Source organism: Chrysemys picta, chromosome 3, assembly GCF_011386835.1.
Source record: "Chrysemys picta bellii isolate R12L10 chromosome 3, ASM1138683v2, whole genome shotgun sequence".
Taxonomy (NCBI): Eukaryota; Metazoa; Chordata; order Testudines; family Emydidae; genus Chrysemys; species Chrysemys picta.
This window is the reverse complement of record NC_088793.1, coordinates 172,936,655-172,957,294: the sequence shown is the minus strand read 5'-3', so window position 1 is coordinate 172,957,294 and position 20,640 is coordinate 172,936,655. Positions and strand designations below refer to the sequence as shown.

The following is a 20,640-nucleotide window of genomic DNA, read 5'->3' as shown; positions in this document are numbered from 1 at the left end:
CCTTTTCACCCACTACTGGGGCAAAATCACCACAGATCGTTGGGTAGTGGACATCATTCGACATGGCTACTTGATCTTCAGCCCTGGGCGGCCAGGGTCAGGTTGCAGGCCCCCTGCCTGGGGCTGAAGCCCTGGAATTTCGGCTTTGGCCCCCTGCCTAGAGTGCTGGGGCTCAGGTTTTGGTCCCCCCCCATCCTCCACCACCTGGGGCAGTGGGGCATAGGCGGGCTCAAGCTTCGGTCCCCTCTCCTGGGGCTGTGAAGTAATTTTTGTTGTCAGAAGGGGGTCGTGGTGCAATGAAGTTTGAGAACCCCTACCCTAAACCGCACGCCTCCTCCAGGGAGCACATGCTGCACTCCCTCGATGTCTGCCGAGTGCTAGCCTTTTACCTCCAGCATACACGTGACTTTCGCATCTCCCCTCATCTCTTCCTTGCCATCGCTGACCACTGTCGAGGACACGCTCTTGCCTTGCAATGTCTCTTCCACTGGATCTCCCACTGCACTGAGGACTGTTACGCTCTTTCTGGTGTTCCTCTCTCCCCCGCGGGTTCATCCCGCCACATCAGCTTTCCTTGCAGACATCCCATGGCAAGACATTTGCCGGGCAGCCATTTGGTCCTTCATCCATATCTTTACCACACACTATGCCCCTGCCGTGGCGGTGGATGCAGCTCTTGGATGCAGCATCCTCTAGACTGTAACTCCTGGAGAGCCCTTGCACCCGCTACCACACTTGAGTACTGCTTGCTACTCTCCCATGTTTGGAATCCACATAGGGACCATCACTCGAAGAAGAAGAGACGGTTACTTACTGTAACTGGAGGTGCTTCGAGATGTGTGGTCCCTATCTAAGATTCCAATCCTACCCTCCATCACCTCTGCTCTGGGCTCTGCAACTGCTTGATAAGAGGGAACTGGAGTGGTATCAACCCGCATGGCATCTTAAAGCCTCTGATGCGCCACACAGTCGATGCACAGCACATGTGTGGGTCAACGTACACTACTATGATCAGTTCTGGCTCCAGTGCATGGCGCGCATGTGCACTCACATTTGGAATCCAGATAAGAGCCACACATCTCGAAGAACCTCCAGTAAGTAAGTAACCCTCTCTTCTACTTGCACAGCCTCATCTTTGTACAATTCCCTTTTGTTCACATCTCCACTAGTGTGCTGTACTATGTTGTTTCCTCTATGCACTGGAATGGGAGGCAGCCAAAGTTGTTGCTTAGCAACTAGTCTTTTTAGGGTGTGCCTACACTGGAGCTGGGGATGTAATTTCCACTTGGGTAGCCATACCTGTGCTACCTCTCAAGCTAGTTTGCTAAAAATAGAAGTGTTGCCATGGTGGCACGAGCAGCATGAGGATTTAGTCACCAGAGTAATCCCATCCGAAACACTAGGCATATGCTCAGGCAGCTAGCCCCCCCTGCTGCTGCAGCTACGTTTCTATATCCAGATTAACTCGGGCATATCTACCAGAGGTGGAAATGACATCTCCAGCTGTAGTGAAAATATACCCTCAGAGGCAGGAGTAAGCACTTCCTCTCACTGCCTTTAGACATGTTTTCTGCAAATACCTGACAAGTAGCAAGTAGGTTTTGAATAGAACCTTTCCTACAAGTTCCGGGCAGCAAACTGAGAGACAGGTTATGTGATGTGCCCAATTCAGTGGCATTTACCTTTTTGATTTTTTTTTTATCCTCTGAATATCAAGAAACTGCATAAAATTTACATACACTGTATATTGAGCACTTTAAGTTTAATGTTCTAGGAACTTTCACTCTTAGTGCTTAATTTTGATTTCATATTTGGTCACTGAATTATTTTGTATGTTAAAATGGACCTATCGTGACATGAACAAACTCTTGACTTAACTTGCTGCTTGTAATTTTTTCTTTTGAGGTGCTCAGCACCCAAAATGCCCATTGAGGTCAATAAGAGCTGCAAGTAAAATCAAGACAGTTCTTGTGGGTACCTAAAATAGATGCAGTTATCTTGATAGTGCCAGTCACTATTGGGTGATGCTACATTTTTAGAGCCCCAGGACTCCTACTTCTTTAAGAAAAAATAATACATATGTTCTTAAAAACGAAACAAAAACAAACAAAAACCAAAACTTTGAATATTTATGCACCAAAAATTCTCTGTTTCACTCAAGTATTTTGAAGACTTCTGTCCTCTGCAGACACATTTGCAAACTATTTTTATATGGTTATAATTTCTTCTGGATATGAAGAAGGCACATTGTTAAGAACTCTTAGCTATAGCTGATGTAAATGTTCTTGAATTATAAATTGCTATCATTCTTTTTATGCAGTCATCAGAAATCTAGAGAGGACATTTAATAGTTTTAATAGAAAGAATGTAGATACTACATCTGAAGGTGTTTCCCATTAGATGTTTCAGGGGTTAACCCTTGATAACAGTAACCATAGTGACCTCTCTTTGAAAATTTACATTTTTTCTGAGAGAGAAATGATTTTTTATTTTTAAGAGTAAATAGAATTTTTCACACATTAGATGCATGGCTGTCTTGGTAACATCTGCTTGGAAATTCTATTATTACGTGGTGCCTGAATTTGGTATATTAAAATGAAATGCAATACATTGTAAAAACTCTTACAGTACTGCTATAATGTAAACAGGCCTCCAGGAACTGGTTGTAGTGGTTTCAGTTTGAATTTGCTTGGCTTTCTAGCCATATCTCCAGTTTCTGATCATTCCAGACAATGTAATGCATGGCTGGAAATAATACTTCAGAATCATCTTCTGTTTCCAAAAAGTCAGAATTCAGAGAGAGATTTTTATTTCAGGGGCAAAGGGGGAAAATAGCAGTAGATTTGATGTTAAGACCTCTCTTGTTGACATTTTTGTTTCAAAATGTCAAATTTGCTATAAATATTCTAAAATGGATTCTATAATGTGTTTATTTCCTCTGCAAGGAATCCAAAGTCTCTGAATTTGTATTGATATACATCTACAGTGTGATAGGTTAGATCAGGGGTTCTCAAACTGGGTGTCGTGACCCTTCAGGGGGTCACATGGTTATTACATGGGGGGGGGTCCAGCCCCCAACCCCACTTCGCTTCCAGCATTTATAATAGTGCTAAATATATTGTTAAAATATTTTTAATTTATAAGGGGGGGTCTCACTCAGAGGCTCACCAACATAAAAGTTTGAGAACCACTGATTTAGATTCTGATAAAATAGGGCGGGCGGAGGGTTCTCTATAGATTTTAATTTATGTGGGCTGACTGGAGTTTAATCCAGCTTCTCTATTCTTTAGTCCTAGACTGTTTTTTCCCTACTGTTCTTTTTTATTTTTGGTTTGTGTTTAGTTTGTGTTTATAGGTATTAACATTTCTTTGGTTTAAGGGATTGCGTGCTTGTTATGAATCCATAAGAAGAGGGTATTAGTTCGTTAGTTATACCAAATCACCTTTTAAGCCTATGCCCAAGGACTATATATTCCACAGCAAGTTTGACCCAAATACTGTAGCTAGAGCAGCTGGATTCTGGGCATATCACTGTAGTAGTTTAGAGATTCTACATGGTATCTTCATAGTGGATTAAGTTTTATTGATTTAAGAAAGGAAAAAGAATGATTTAATCATTAATATGTCACTTGTATGTTTAATTTTATGTTAAATATTATGTGTTTTGCACAGCCCCTGTGTTTTAAAATGTCAGTGTCCTGCACAGTTTGTATAGAAAATATGTAACCGTGCTGTAGAAATTGGAAGTTTTGGCAGCTTGGTAAGGGGACATTTGGCGCTTTTGGCAACTGGGAAGCAGTTTGAGATTGAGGGATAAGCAATTAGTTGGATGTTTCTGCTAAAATAATTAGTGAAATTGTTAATGTTGACATTTGAATTACCATCATTATTTCAGTTGACACTTAATTCACATGTAGAAGATTTTCTTCACAACCATAAAGGCTAGAAGCTCAATTTAAAAAAAAAATGAAATCTTTGGAGCAAAATTCTGTGGCAAATCCTCTGCGTATGCCTATAGTTTGGGATTTTGGTATACTTTTTTTGTGCTTACTGAAATTTTCCTGAACCTTTGCGTTTGAAAGTTTGTTTCCATCTAGGGATCATTTTTGCTGTGTTTACTCTATGGCCTGTGGCTAAGGCATGTTTTGTTAGCTGGGCACTGGATGAGGCTTTGCTGATGTTTGCCATGTGGTTATTTTACTCTTGCATGGTGTTTTTGTTTTGTTTTGCTTATTTTCACTAAGAATTCATTTTTGCAATTCCTCCCTGTGATTTCGTAGATACTAGCATGAATCTTTACAGTGAAGCTTTGCTGATGTTTGTTCTTTTTTTTTTTTAAGTAGATCATGTGGTAGAAACACGTTTTACAATTCTGCTTTTTTCTTCTAGTGGTTAATTGTTTAAAAAAATTCAGAACCACTTTTAATCTGTCTAATGTATATTCTAATTAGGCTCTTTCCTACTATGAGATTTGAAATACAGTTTTTGCTAACACAGTTTCCTGGCCAGGGCAGACAGTGTCTGTGTTTATAAAATGGTTTAAAAGGCTGTGTTAAAGCTTATGTTTAGTTTGATTTTATTCACTGCCATAACTTGAACTTTGCTGCTTTATTAAGTCTGGTCATTGGTTGAGCTTTGCTGATCATTGGCATAAACTGTATTTTATTTAATTTATGTGCTGGAAATCTGTTTTGAATCTTGTTGTTATGTAGGCTTATAAGGCTGCAAATACACTGGCAAAAATGGAACCTGAAATTTACCATCAGTGTCCAATGGTGCAGCTTTCAGTTTCACTGGTAAAAGTGATTTAGTCACGGAAGTCACGGATTCCGTGACTTCCAAAGACCTCTGTGACTTCAGCCAGCGCCTGCAGGGAGCAGCAGGGTCCCGTACTGCCTGTGGAGGCAGGGAGCTGTGGGGTACTCCCATGGACCCAGGTGGAGAGAGCTGGCGGTAGCAGGTGCACTCCCCACAGCTCCCAGCCACCGCGGATGGAAGCGGGGACCCCCGCCACTCCCAGCTGCCCCGGGCGGCAGTGGGACCCCCCACTGTTCCTGTCCATCCTGCCCATCACAGCGGTAACCCCCGGAGCTCTCTGCCTCTGCGGGCGGCAGGGGAGACTCCTGGAGCTCCCAGTGGCCACAGGCAGCGGGGGGACCCCTGCAGCTCGGAACCGCCAGCAGAGGAGGACCCTGGAGCTCTGAGCCCCCACGGGTGGTGGGGGCTCCTGGAGCTCCCAGCCTGCCCGCAGTTGCCCAGGCTCCTCATTTTGTCATAGATATTTTTAGTAAAAGTCAGGGACAGGTCATGGACTTCCGTGAATTTTTCATTATTGCCCGTCACCTGTCCGTGACTTTTATTAAAAATATCTGTGACAAAATCTTAGCCTTAGTAATAGCATATGCTAGAAACTGTATTATAGTCAGGGTTGAAGTGGGCTTGGGCATTTTTACGACCATGTCTTATAACCATGTTGTGAGCTACTACTTTGGGTTACACTCAGGTATTAATAAAAAAAAATGAACACTTGTTGGCTAATTGAACATTTTGAGACAAACAGGTTGTTATAGAACACTAACTGTTGTTCTTTTTTGTCCCTTTTGCAGAATGACAGGGAGGGAGTTTTTCTCTCGGTTTCCAACCCTTTATCCTTTCCTTCTCCAGCAACTGGAAATTGTAGCCAGGACTATGGACAGGTAAGAAGATAAGCATGTGGAATTCTACTGAACACAGTGCAATTTAAGGGTGAGGGCGGGGTGGATTTGATTTAAATCAAATTAAATCACTAGACAGGAAGGCTGGATTTAATTATGAATTTCTACATTAAAAGTGCATTCTTGTTGGTTGTTATAACCTTAATACATATTCTTCACAACTCAGAGATGGATGTAGGTTTCATTTTTAGACGGTACACAGTATACATTTTTAAAGTGATTTATTTTGAAAACTTTTCAGATTTGTTTTACAGTTATATCAGAAAATGAATGATTGTTTGGTTATTTCATTTACCAAAGGTAATTGAAGCAGATATTTATGAAGTCATTGGGAGGTGAACTACCACAAATTCAACAGGTTAATCACTAATTTTTGGAGGATTTTCTTGCCATTCTTGCTATATTAGGAGGAGAACATCACCAGACAGACATGTAAATTGTTTTATTTAACTAAAACAACAACATTAAATATTCTGGATTTTTTTCTTCAACAACAAACATAATATTTTAACAAAACAAGCAAATGAATTTTTGAATTTAGTTAAACATTCCAATTTTTTAAAATCAGGTTTGTTTTTAACTAAAATAGTTAAATGAAATATTTAAAACAAAAACAAAAAAATTAAATTGACTGTGTCAGCCAGGTCAACATGAGAAACTTAAATATTGGCTTCTCAATTTGGAATGAATTAGTCTAAAGGAAGAAAATATTCTTTCTACACCGGCAGAAGAAGCTACTGCTCTTAAAAGTGAGATTATCACTTCAACAGTCTCTGAATCCAAGTGCTTAAGTGACTTCCACCAGTTCATTGGTTCGTGATTTTCTTTAAAACATCATCATAAAACATATATTTCTTGAATGGTTCACGCTTAGCTCTGAAGTTTATTATAGTTGGCATTATTGAAGGATGGTTGCTGGATGTCCATGTCATAGCCAACTCCTCTTCTTCAGCAGTTAAGTTTTGACCCTAGTACTGAGTATTGAGAATATTTGCAAGAAAATGAGCTGGAGATAGTGTTTGTCCCATTCATTTTTTTTAATGCTTGTAATTTAATCTTTTCATTGCATATTTCTCTTTTTAAGATCTCACTCCATTCCTTTCAAATTTCAACAGTGTCAGCAATAAAACAGCAATTTCCCTGCATTTTGTTCAAGGCTACAGAAATAGGTTTCAGGTTACTCAGCATGTGTTCAACATTTCTCTTAAGCCCAATGTTGAGAACTTTGGCTCTGACGATGCCATCTATTTTTTCATGATTTTGTTCACAAACTGTCACCAGATTAGGCCAGTTCTTGATATAATGCTCAAAACAGCCCACTACTGAGTTCCATCACACGTCTTGTGGGAGAGTTAGCTTGGTTCCTCCCACTTTTTTCAGAGCAGCTGCTGCAAAGTGGTTGTTACGGAAGTATTTTGCAATTTCAACAACATTAGCTTTTATTTCTGGAACACTGAAGTCTTTGGCTAGGAGGTGCATCAAATGAGCACTGCAACCGTATGTTATTAGCTTGGGACTCTCTTCACTCTCTTCTAAATTTCTTCTCATCTTGGATACTTTTGCAGCATTGCCTATGACCAAGCTGCATACTAGACATTTGAATTTTTTTTTCACAGTTTGTTATAGCTTTTACGGCTACCTCTTGTAAGTATTCTGCTGTGTGTGTGTGCATTTCCTGATGTATCAATTGTTTCTGTACGGAAGACATTCCCGTCTTCTGTTGTCACACAAGCACAAACAGGATCATTGTGGACATTGCTCCACCCATCAAGACTCAGGTTAAGAATTTTACCCTCTAGACCTTTTGCACACTGCTCAATTTTTCTTTCATACACTTTATTCGGCAATTTGCCTGTGACATCTGCTCTGTTGGGTGGACTGTATCCTGGTCTTAATGACTGAACCATGGTAAAGAAGTGTGGGTTTTCAATCATACGTAAAGGAGACTTTGTTGCATAAACAAACTGGGCAATTTTTTCATCAATTTCCTCTTTTTGTAATCTGCTGGTTCTTATCTCAAACTTATCTATGGTTGTTTCTGGATGATGGAGATTTTTTTTTCTTTTTGCTACAGGTGATATACTGTGGCTATGTGACATACAGGATGTGACTGAAACACTATCATTGGCAAATAACTCTGAAACTATAGAAAATGATGGTGATCTTGAAGGTGGATAGTCTTCAGACTCCTGTATGTTGAGGGTGGATTCTCCTAAACAAAATAAGTCAATGCAGTTATTTAATTATTATTACCATACTGCTCATTTAGTATTACTCATTGCATTCACTGCCACTCAGTACTACTTTAAAGGTGAAATTGTAAAAGGAAGATCTGCCTATTTCAGCTATTTATTTTTTATCACAACTGCATCTAAAATGATAGTACCGGAGAGTAACAACTATATTTTTTGCTCAAACATGAGAATTCAAGAATAGTCCTGAAGGAAGACAGGCAGTCCTTAAGAAAGAAGTATGAAATAAAAAAGTTTACCAACCTCAAGATCCTGCATGTTCAGACATATTCCTTTCATCATCTTCAACGCAGCTTCCTCCTGAGAAGGAACACTTCTCATGATGTTGTTTCATTCGGGTGATCAGGCCTTGCATTTCTTTGTTGCACTGTTTGCATTTTGCATGAATGGCTGTCTTACCCACAGGTAGAGGAACTTCATTAAAATAATCCAAAAATTGGTCTCTTTTACGGCCTGCGGCCATTATAGGTTTTCCCTTCTAGTGAGAGAATGGTATAGTAGATCTCAAATCAATGAAGGCTACACTCAGAAAGACCGCAAGACTTCTGGAATATGCTGCTGAAACAGTTTCACTTTTGTTTCTACTGCCTGTCCCTCCCGTCTCACATTTATCTCCAGACTACTTCTGCTTGTCCAGATCTATTCTGCACCCAACAATCTTCTATTCATTGAACTTTTTGAAACTTTGTACTTTTAGAGAGAGGTAAGGGATTGATTCTGTGTACACAAATTTTCAGAGGGACAATAGGGTTGAGGTCTGTTATTTCTCACCTCTGTATACTATTTATTTATTTATATAAAACATTTTTGCTGTTAACAAGCATGTTCATTCTGGGGACAAAAACCATAGTTTGAGAACTGCAAAACTAAACGTCTCCGATGGTATCTTTTAGACTGAGCACTGAGTCCCATTATGTAGATAGAAAGATTAACCTAAATAATCTATACAGAAGCCCCTGGAGCCCCCTGAGATTGGATCCCTAATCCATGAACTATTGGAACTCATTTACAAAACTTTTCTTAAACATTACATGAATATATTGTCTCATACTATACAATTAGAATTTATAATCCCTATTCCATGATGAGGTACCTTTGAGCTATAATGTATCTTAATTAAAACTATCTTTAGATAAGTTTTTTGCTAAAAAATCATTTTATCAAAAAAATCTGATTTAAATAAAAAATCCATTTTTTTTATTTTTTTAAAAAAAGAAATAATTGATTTTTATCCACCCTGGGTGAGTGGAAGTGAGTTAGAGGTACTGTTCTTTTGATGTATTGTTAGTAAGACTTGGTCCCTTTCTCTCCCTCAGTGGCTGTTCAAGGGGCACTGTAGTAAAAGAGTAGTGTGTTAGAAGGGGAAAAGTTTAGAAGGATGATCAGGCAGGGCTAGAAGCAGATGGGGCCAGTTCAAGAGAATGTCACTGCATTATCCTTCCTGCTGACTGCAAGAGTGAGGAATGGTATTTATATCCCATGCATCTCTGGACATGCCCTCTTTACTAGGATTGGCTGGCTGCACCTACCCATCCGACTATGAACTTGGCAAAAGGACTGAGTTCCCTCGTGACCCGCTGTGGGCATTGTTTGAAGGAAAGCATCCCTTAAGGGGTGTGTGGGATTCCTACATCTCATACATTGGGGAGCCGACCCTCCTCCTTTTCCTATTCCACTTTAACGGAGCTGAGGGTTTGGGGCTCCTATTACTGGAACTGCGGGGAGCCAATTCCCCTCCTTTCTGCACTGTATAGTTGTTGCTAGGTACTACCAGATAATTTAAGTGAATAAAGTTGTAGTCTCATTAAACTACATCCATTGCCTCCTGTATTTCTTCTAGTGTCGTTGAACAATAATGGCTCTTCCATTTGCCTTTGCAGTTATTTTATTATGAGGCTTAACCAAAAATAGCTGGTAAGCTCTCCAGACCAAAATAGGTGGTCAAAATATTTAAAAATGGAAGCCTAAAGTTGGACTCCATATCCATATTTAGGCAACTAAGGGTGGGATTTTCAAAAGCACCTAAGTGACTTACGAGGACAAATCCCACTGAAGTCTAAACATGGATTTTAGCCCAGCTTTAGGATTCTACTTTTGAAAATGTTGGCCTGCAGCTTGTTTATCCATTGCCTATTTCATTGGACACCTGATCTGGATTGGAATCTTTGCATCCTACTGAAATTCATATAGAGTTATTATTTGTATTGCAGTAGCACTCAGAGATTCCAAACAAGATCAGGAATCCACTGAAGTAGGCACTAGATAAACAAGCTACAGGCAAACATTGTCAGAAGCAGAAGCCTAAAGTTGGGCTAAATCCAACAGTGTATTCCATAGTGCTATAAGTGGTTATTTTAGAACACTTTGAAATACGCTGAGTTTTAAGGAAGTTGAAGAAAGCACAATTTGTTTTAGTCTGAAACTGTTTATCACTGGCATTGTTCCACTGAAAATTAAAATCATATCCTCTAGTGAGGACAATTTTATCGTCTAGTGAGGGTGATTTTAGCGTACCACAACAAGGAATATGTAGTTGTCAGAAAACAGTCCGCAGTGCTTAACTGTTATAACAAATTGCCTTACGCACTCTTGTTTGTTATCACCATTACAGTATGCTCATATTCAAATAACACTTTATATTATGCCCCCAAAAACTAAGATAAAGAATGTTAAGATTGCAAAGTGAAGCACTCAAAAGTTAGGAAATGCCTGATTAAGGTTGCTTGTGCAATTTTAATTCAGCTTCCTCGTGAATATGTATTATGATCTAAGCTCCCTGTAAGCTGCGTGGCCGTGCAGCAGCCTATTTAGTGTTGTGCAGGGGTCCAGGGAACCTGCTCGGGGACCTGCAGCAGCTGGGACACCCCTCCACCAGCCCCAACTCTGCTGCGGCCGGGCGGCTCGGCCTGGCCCCAGGTGTGGCCCATCCTGGCCCCAGGCACAGCTGGGGCACCCGTCCCATAGCTCGGACCCAGCCCCGCCCCTGACCTGCTGGGGCTGGAGAAGGGGCACATATTCTGCTGCTGCGGCAGGGAGAGGTGCCTTTCCTCCCCAGCCCAGGTGCTGCAGGGAGAGAGAGCGCTGGGGGGAGTCCTCTCCCTGCAGTAGCCCCAGAGCACCATCCTGCACCCCAAACCGCTCACCGCCAGCCTGACCCCAGAGCCCGTAGCCCCAGCCCTGAGCCCCTCATCCAGGCCCCACCCCAGAGCCTGAACCCCCATCCAGAGCCCTCACACTCCTGCACCCAACCCTCTGCCCCAGTTCTGAGCCCCTCATCCAGGCCCCACCCCAGAGCCCGAACCCCCAGCCAGAGCCCTCACACTCCTGCACCCCAACCCTCTGCCCCAGCCCTGAGCCCCTCATCCCCAGTCCCACCCCAGAGCCCACACTGCCAGCAGGAGCCCTCACAACCCTGTAGCCCAACCCTCTGCCCCAGCCCTGAGCCCCCTCCCACACTCTGAATCCCTCGGTTCCACCCCCACCACATGAATGTATCCTTTATTATTTATGTCTTTAATTACACAATCATGTACTATTTTTTCCACAGTCCTTTTTTTCCTCATTCACTCAGGCCTTATTTGCCGTACGCTATTCAAACCTGCTCTGAATACAAAATTGTTTATTTCTTCACAGGCATTTCTGTGATGCTCTCACCACAGTATCTGAGTGCCTCACAAACTTTAATGAATTTATTTTTCCAACACCCCTGTTAGATGGTATTATTTTCCCTATTTTCTGGGGGGGTGGGCAGGAAACGCTTGAAACACTTTGGCTTGATTTTTCAGAGTCTGAGCATTTTTATAGCACATTATATTCTTCTTCGAGTATTGTCCCTATGGGTGCTCCACTGAAGGTGTGTGTGCGTCCCTAGACTGCTGATTGGAGAATTTCAATAACAGTCCATCCTGCCTGCGCACATGCAGCTCCCCGCCTGTCATGAGGTTAGCCAGCATATATGGATTTCCTCCTCAGTTTCTTTTCAACCGCCCCTGTTAGTACTAAGAGTTATTTGTTCACGGATCGTTAACTCCCTATAGTTTTGCAAATTTTAGCTTCCCTTGAAGCCTTTTTCTTTTAGTACCTTGTTTGTTTTCAGTTGGCCATGCCAAATAAATAAAAGAAAAAGAAGAAAGGGTTTGCCTCCTGCCAACTCCGGTGGGGTGGCCCCCCCGGACAAGGGTATGCCTGACTCTCCTGCAAAGAATCCATCCCAGTGACAGATGGACATTCGCAGTGCATTTGCTGCCTGAGGGAAAAACAGTCCACAAAAATGTGATTGGTGCCAGCAGTTAAAACCCAGGTTCAGGAAGGACAGAGAATTAAAGCTTGAACTCCTGCTCATAGTCTGCCCTTCAACCGCCAGACTGCTGGTGAGAGCTATCACCGCAACCTTCTACATTGAAGGCAAGTGATCCCAAGGAGATGAGCCACTCACTCAAGACCACTAACAGAAGGTCTGTGAGTCCCCATAGTGAGCTGCAATCAAGGCGGAAACAATCTCTGGCTCCATTGGTATCATTGATACCAACGGCGCCGATGGTATCTAGAGGCGGTACCCATCTGTCGGCACGGTACTGAGCCGACAGAGCAAGTCAATTGCCCATGCCCATCAGGCACAATTGGGCACAAGAAGTACTGGTATCACATGGGCGTGAAAAGCATGGAAGATCTGCCCCGGGGAAGGTTACATCAATGATGTCATCGGCATCGGCACTGACCCCTGGTGCATGTGGCACCAATGGACCATATGACTAGATCCATGTCTCTGGCTCCGGTACAAGTCTCTTGGCACCGACAACCACCGGCACAGATATTGTCCACACTGGCAGATCTCTCGATGTCTGATGCACCGGACTCGCCCCTACTCAATGCCAGGGCTCCGGTGCCAAATTCTCCCAGAGCATTGGATTCAATGACCTCTCCATGCCATGCACCACCTTTCTCTTCATCAGAGTCAGATTGTGAGCGAGAGGACTTGGGTTCCTACCACTCAGCCTATCCATCATACTGGTCCCAATTTCATCATGGACACCAGGCATACCACCCGCTGAGGCAGAAAGAGAAGGCACCCCTCAAGCTCGTCTCTCATCGTCCTAACTTGATGAGACGGTGATGCCCCCTCCACCATCCGTGGCAGATTATTTTAAATCATTCCAGGACTTAGCTCAGAGGGTGGCAGAAGTCCCGCAAATACAATTGCATAAAGTGACTGAGGTTCACCACACACTAGTGAATATTCAACACTCTTCCACCTCTGCCAGAGTGCCCCTGCCAGTTAATGAGGTGCTCCTGGATCCTGCTAGAGTTATATGGCAGACCCCTGTATCCGTCCCGCCAACATGCTAGCGGGCTGACAAAAGGTATTATGTGCCAGCGAAGGGCATGGAATTTTTATTTTCTCACCCGCCATTATTGGGGATGCAGTTAATTCTAGGGGGCCACCAATGCCAGTTTAAATCCACCCCGTATAACTGAGATGGGAAACACTTGGACCTGTTTGGCAGAAAAGTGTATTCATCATCCATTCTTCAGTTCTAGATGGCTAATTACCAGGCCTTGTTGGCCAAATGTGACTACCAGAACTATGTGAAACTAGGTTCCTTTATTGATCAGTTCCTGGACTCCCACAAAGACCAATTTATGGCCATAATTAATGAGGGCCAGCTGATGGCGAAAACATCTCTCCAGTCTGCGTTGGACATTTCAGACACGGTGGCATGTTCAGTTTCCACGGCCCTGCTTATGAGAAGGGCTTTGTGGCTGCAGTTGTCCAGCTTCCCTAAAGATGTCCAAACCGCGGTGGATGACTTGCCCTTTGAGGGAATGAAGCTGTTTGCCAGAAAGACAGATGGGCCTCATCACATGTTGAAGGATTCTTGGGCAAACCTTCGTTCCCTAGGGATATATATACCAGCCTACAAGAGAAAATATAGCCTTCAGCTGCTGCTCAAGTCCCTGTCGTTGCAGTATTTGCTTCAATACTTGTCACAGAGATCTTATGAGCCACAGAGAAAGAAATCAAGTTTCCCCAAGCAAAAGCAATTGGAACCACAACCAACTTCATCTCAGCCTTCAACCTTGAAGTGGTAGTTTTGATGGGTTGGTTGAGGCGCCTGTAGAACACTCTCCTCGCCACCTTATGCTGGGAAGCCCCATTCCTCCTTTCTGAGACCACCGTACCCCATTACGCAGCACCTGGGAATGTATAACCTCTGACAAATGGGTGTTGGAAATCATCCAGAATGGATATGCCATCCACTTCTCCTCTCTTTCCCCACCCAAACACCCTTCCCCGTCCCTCTTCAGGGACCCTTCTCACAAGAATCTGCTATGTCAAGAGGCAAACCATCTCCTCAGCATAGAAGCTGTAGAAAATTTGCTCATACATCTCAGAGGCAAAGGCTTCTACTCTCATTACTTCCAGATATAAAAGAAAAAGGGAGGTTGGAGACCCATACTCGATCTCAGAGCACTCAACAGATATGTCAAAGTGCAGAAATTCAAGATGGTCACCCTATCAATGATCATCCCAGCATTGGAAGAACGAGATTGGTTCTTGGCCTTCAACCTTCAAGACTCATACTTCCACATTTCTATCGTACCAAGTCACAGGTGTGCCTCAGATTCATGCTGGGGCAGGACCAGTACAGAGTACTCCCTTTCGGCCTGTCATCGGCCCTGAGAGTGTTTGGCCAAGGTCCTCTCGGTAGTAGTGGCCCACTTACATTTTCAGAGCATAATGATCTACCTGGATGATTGCCTTCTCAGGACACGGTCCCGCACAGAGGCCCAGTGAGTCACTCAGACCACACAGGACCTGTTTCTGAATATGGGCCTACTGATCAAAGAACAAAAATCGACCTTAATACTGGTTCAAAGGCTAGAATTCATAGGAGTCGACCTTGACTCCATTCAGGCAAGGGCACTCCTTCCACATCACAGATTTCTTAGTCTCTCCTTGTTGATAGAGACAGTACAATCCAGCCCCCAAATCTCGGCCAGATAGTGCCTTCAGCTTCTGGGGCACATGGCCCCGGGCACATTGGTAAGTGCTCATGCTACTACACATGAGATGCCTCCAAGCATGTTCGGTTCAGTTTACAGGATGAACTGGGACAACACTGGCAAGCTTCTGTTGATACCCACCAGAGTCAAGCAATCCTTAGACTGGTGGATGGACCCAGTAAACGTCTGTACAGGAATCCTGTTTGCTTAGTCTTCCTCATCCCATCTCCTGACCACCAATGCATCACTCATAGGCTGGGGAGCACTTCTCAGTGGTGGCACAATATAGGACAAATGGTCTCTAGCAGAGACGTGCCTCCACATCAGCCTGTTCGAGCTCAGAGTGGTCAGAAATACTTGAGCTCACTTCCTCCTGCTGATCAAGGACACGCAAAGAAAGGTCATGACTAAGGCTGCGATTTAGACCTCTGTGACTTCAGCCAGCGCCTGCTGGGAGCTGCAGGGTCCCCTGCTGCCTGCGGAGGCAGGGAGCTGTGGGGTACCCTTGTGGCCCCAGGTGGCGGGAGCAGCAGGTGGACTCCCCGCATCTCCTGGCCACTGCAGGTTGCATGGGAAGCGAGGGACCCCTACTGTTCCCATCAACTCAGGATTGAATAAGGACTGGGAATGGCTGAGCCATTACAAACATTGAATCTATCTCCCCTTGTAAATATTCTCACACTTCTTATCAAACTGTCTGTACTGGGCTATCTTGATTATCACTTCAAACGTTTTTTTCTCTTACTTAATTGGCCTCTCAGAGTTGGTAAGACAACTCTCACCTGTTCATGCTCTCTGTATGTGTGTATATATATCTCCTCAATATATGTTCCACTTTATATGCATCCAAAGAAGTGGGCTGCAGTCCACGAAAGCTTATGCTCTAATAAATTTGTTAGTCTCTAAGGTGCCACAAGTACTCCTGTTCTTTTAGCCTTAATCATGACAGACAACCTGGCCAACCAACAGAGAGGTGCTAGAGAAGGAACTGAGGAAGAAATGCTCGTGCACGCTGGCTAGCCTGATGGCAGGCGGGGAGATGTAGGTCCATGGGTGGAATGAACTGCTACTGAAATTCTCTGATTGGCAGCGCAGGGGAATGCACACACCTAAAGTGAAGCACCAATAGGGGGACGCATCTCAAAGAACTACTATAACTGCACAAGATGAGTAACTTCTTCTTTTCAAAGCACAGCTCCGGTGAGCTTCAGTTGCAGCCACGAGTGTTCAGCAATTCTGCAAATGTGGCTACGGGTGTGTCATGTTGGGCACCCAAAAATGAGGAACACACAGTTAGTGTCCAACTGTGAATATTTTGGTTTTGGTGATTTGCCCAACATCACTTGGGAACTCTTTAGCACACATAGGGATAGAATCCAGTTCTCCAGGGCAGCATTCAGCTGCCTTGATTACACTGGTCTACAATTTTTGAGAAGTCGTCTGCTTCAGAGATAAAATGTGGTATTTATTATGTATTTTGATGTGCTGAATTCAAATATGACAATTAAAACAACTGATTGGCTACTGTTCCTGAGATATTTAAGTTTTTATATTTTATGTCTATGTATATTGTGTAGATAGAGTTTTAATCATAAATTGTAAACCTAGGTCTTTTCATGTGTTTATGGTTGCTTTACATGATGATATTTCACCTGTCCTGTTTATGTAACACTTTAAAAATCAGCAAAAGGGTTATATAAATAAAATTTATTATGAAACAAAAGGCAAAAAACTATTATGTGCATAGTTTAGTCCTTTTCAGTGTCTACTTGGCGCTTCTTGGCTTGTCTCTTGTATTCATTAAATGGAGCATCTCTTGTCACTGTCCAGCAATAGTCTGCAAGCATTGATGGGCTCCATTTGCCTTGATAGTGTTTCTCCATTGTTGCAATGTCCAGGTGAAATCGCTTGCCGTGCTCGTCGCTCACTGCTCCGCAGTTCGGTGGAAAAAAAATCTAGATGAGAGTGCAAAAAATGTATCTTTAGTGACATGTTGCAACCAAGGCTTTTGTATGCCTTGAGGAGGTTTTCCACCAACAACCTATAGTTGTCTGCCTTGTTGTTTCCGAGAAAATGTATTGCCACTAACTGGAAGGCTTTCCATACCGTCTTTTCCTTGCCACGCAGTGCATGGTCAAATGCATCATCTCGAAGAAGTTCACGAATCTGAGGACCAACAAAGACACCTTCCTTTATCTTAGCTTCACTTAACCTTGGAAATTTTCCACGGAGGTACTTGAAAGCTGCTTGTGTTTTGTCAATGGCCTTGACAAAGTTCTTCATCAGACCCAGCTTGATGTGCAAGGGTGGTAACAAAATCTTCCTTGATTCAACAAGTGGTGGATGCTGAACACTTGTCCTCCCAGGCTCCAATGACTGTTGGAGTGGCCAATCTTTCTTGATGTAGTGGGAATCTCTTGCACGACTATCCCATTCACAGAGAAAACAGCAGTACTTTGTGTATCCAGTCTGCAGACCAAGCAATAGAGCAACAACCTTCAAATCGCCACAAAGCTGCCACTGATGTTGGTCATAGTTTATGCACCTCAAAAGTTGTTTCATGTTGTCATAGGTTTCCTTCATATGGACTGCATGACCAACTGGAATTGATGGCAAAACATTGCCATTATGCAGTAAAACAGCTTTAAGACTCGTCTTTGATGAATTAATGAACAGTCTCCACTCATCTGGATTGTCATCACACCATCGATGTTGTTGCAGGCTACAAGATCACCTTCCATGAAGAAGAATGGGACAAGATCCTTTTGATGGTCACGGAACATGGAAACCCTAACATCACCTGCCAGGAGATTCCACTGCTGTAGTCTGGAGCCCAACAGCTCTGCCTTACTCTTGGGTAGTTCCAAATCCCTGACAAGGTCATTCAGTTCACCTTGTGTTATGAGGTGTGGTTCAGAGGAGAAGGTTGGGAGAAAATGTGGGTCCTGTGACATTGATGGTTCAGGACCAGAAGTTTTATCCTCTTCCTCTTCCTCGTCCAACTCAAGTGAGAATGATTCTGGTGCATCAGGAACCGGCAGTCCTTCTCCGTGGGGTACTGGGCTGATGGAATGTTTGGATAATGCACAGTCCACTTTTTCTTCTTTGACACACCTTTCCCAACTGGAGGCACCATGCAGAAGTAACAATTGCTGGTATGATCTGTTGGCTGTCTCCAAATCATTGGCACTGCAAAAGGCATAGATTTCCTTTTCCTGTTCAACCACTGGCGAAGATTTGTTGCAAAAGTGTTGCAGCATATGTGTGGGGCCCACCTCTTGTCCTGATCTCCAGTTTTGCAGCCAAAATAAAGGTGATAGGCTTTCTTAACCATAGTGGTTATACTGCGCTTTTGTGATGCAAAAGCCACTTCACCACAAACATAGCAGAAGTTATCTGCACTGTTCACACAAGTACGAGGCATCTCTGCTCACTTTGGCTAAACAGAAATGTGTCCCTTTGCAAAATCAAACACTGACAAATAAGAGAGCACGACGCTGTATGATTTCTAGAGCTGATATAGGGCAATTTGTTCAGCAGAGTGATGTAAGCTTCGTTATGATTGCATCATCCATGACTTCTAGGAATAACATGATGCAATTCATATCATGTATGATGCAATACCAGCTTCAGATTGCATCGTTAATTGTTTTGCCTAAAAAGCAAGTACTGTCCAAACCCAGTCATAGATTTATTCATAGATCCAGTCAAAGATATATTTTAGTCATTTCTGGTTTAAATTGAGATCCCTTCCCTTTATAACTCACTTATCCTCCGCCATTCCCAAGTCTAGGGTCGTATATACTGACCCAATAGCATATCTTGAAAACTAGAGCCAATCAACAATTTGAAGCATCATTTTCGTTCTCAGTGACCCAGAATTAGTAAAGTTTGAGAACATTTATTTCAGAAGCATTTTGGCTGTAGAGCAGTGTTATGAGAACTTCCTTTGTCTTTGTGCAATACCTTGCTTTGTTCACTACACACACACCCAGCTTCTTTAACAGATGGGTCAGGGTTCCTACAGACAACAATGTTCTTCATTACACGACCCCGCCTGTGCAGAATGAGGCATTGGTCCTCAGAAAAAATAGTATGTGATCTTGTAATTAAAGACTGTAATATTAGGCTTGGAAGGATTATTTTTACTGGTAAATGTCAATAAACATCAGTTTCACCATAAACACACAAACTGATGAAAAAAATTTCCATCAATAGTGATCAATATGTACAGTCAGAACAATTCTGTTTGAGAATTTACTAGATTTTGATTTAAGGATATTTACGTTGTATATTTTGACACACAATGTTGACAATATATGTTTTAGTGAGGATAAAGGTTTAACTTTTTGAATCTCAACGTTTATTGTCACGAGACACAACTGAAAAGTTAAATAGCTAAAAAGAGGAAAAATGCTAAAAACAAAAACAAAAAAACTCTTGAATTCTTCCAAATCTAATCATAGTGCATAAGCAGACAAATTAAGTTTGCATGTGCAACTTTAGTTCTGGCATTTCCTAACTTTTAAGTGTTTGAATTTGGAACATTAATAATGCTTTTTAATGTGTTTTTTTGCATGTAATTTCCTAATTTAAAAAACCTGAAGAAACAGAATTTCTGTCACATGGAACTATATTGACCTCAGCTTGGATCATGAGCTAGATTTGGATCGTTAGATCTGTACCACAGGCCTCTACCATTTGAACTAACAGAGTAACTTGTAGCATTTGTAGGCTATTAACATTTACGAGGGCCAGCCACTAGAAGTAGCTCTGACACACAGTTTTCCAGTGGGTTTAACAGCTATTTGCTGAGAGCAGAAAAATGTAGAGACTCAGTACTCCTAGGTTCAGTTCCGTGTTCTTGAGGGAAATGTGTTCTTCTCCTGTGGCCATGGTTCTTGCTCCCCAGAGCCTATCGACTCCCCTTTGCCTCAGCTCCTGCTTTCCTCTCCCTCTGCTCTTATATACACACCTACCTCCATCTACCATGCTCCCAACGCCCACAAATCTTCTGGTTTTAAAATTTGTAAATCCTTAAATGTATTGAAATAAACTATGCCAATATGAGCACATTACATCATTATAACTGCATCTGTACTAGTTGATTGTACCGATTTAGTTGTATCGGTTTCTACATCAATATGGTTAAATTGATATAAAAACTGATTACACCTGTCTTAAAGCCTTTCCACTGAACAAACTAACTGATCTTTTGCATGTAATAGCTTGTTGGATTTAATATCAAAATATGCTTTATAGTTGTCTTTAGTTTTTAACTTGGGCTATATGGACAACAGCATTCCAAAGTAAAACCTGCAGGACACCACATGCTAATTTTCCTGCCTATCTGAAGATAGGTTTATTTTGTTCTCATGCTTTCATATTGTATTGATCAAACTTTCTCAATTACCCAATTCATTGGGAAGTGTTACCTGTTCCGTTTTTTAAGTCAGGTTAGACAATAAGTATGTAATGTAATGCACCAACTCTTTTGGCAACCTCTTCTGTTTCTTTTTTGGACTTCATCTTATTTTCCTGGAGTTGGTGTGTATATATATATAAAAAGGGATTTGATTGATTCACTGAGCTATCTGGGTGTCTCATGCATGCATTTGAAATTAAATAACTCCTATCATGTGTAGGGCCCTATATTTAAAGGTTGAAAG

The 20,640-nt window shown here is 42.4% G+C and overlaps 1 protein-coding gene and 1 long non-coding RNA gene across 9 annotated transcripts in view; one reads left to right on the top strand and one right to left on the bottom strand.

Moving 5' to 3' along the window:
* Window positions 1–20,640, top strand: part of THADA (THADA armadillo repeat containing) — a 327,795-nt gene that overhangs the window by 108,798 nt on the left and 198,357 nt on the right. For all 8 annotated transcript variants that reach the window (XR_010600221.1, XM_065590664.1, XM_065590662.1 and 5 more), the window contains one exon: window positions 5,607–5,696. Coding sequence is in view for 7 of the 8 variants with exons in the window: in XM_065590664.1 (XP_065446736.1) it covers window positions 5,607–5,696 (90 nt within the window). In the remaining variant the exon portion in view is untranslated. The remainder of the gene's footprint in view (window positions 1–5,606; window positions 5,697–20,640) is intronic.
* LOC135982688 (uncharacterized) lies at window positions 5,921–8,502 on the bottom strand. Its single transcript, XR_010600225.1, has 2 exons — window positions 8,210–8,502; window positions 5,921–7,926 (listed from the first exon to the last, which is right to left on the bottom strand). It is a non-coding gene; the product is annotated as an uncharacterized LOC135982688 (long non-coding RNA).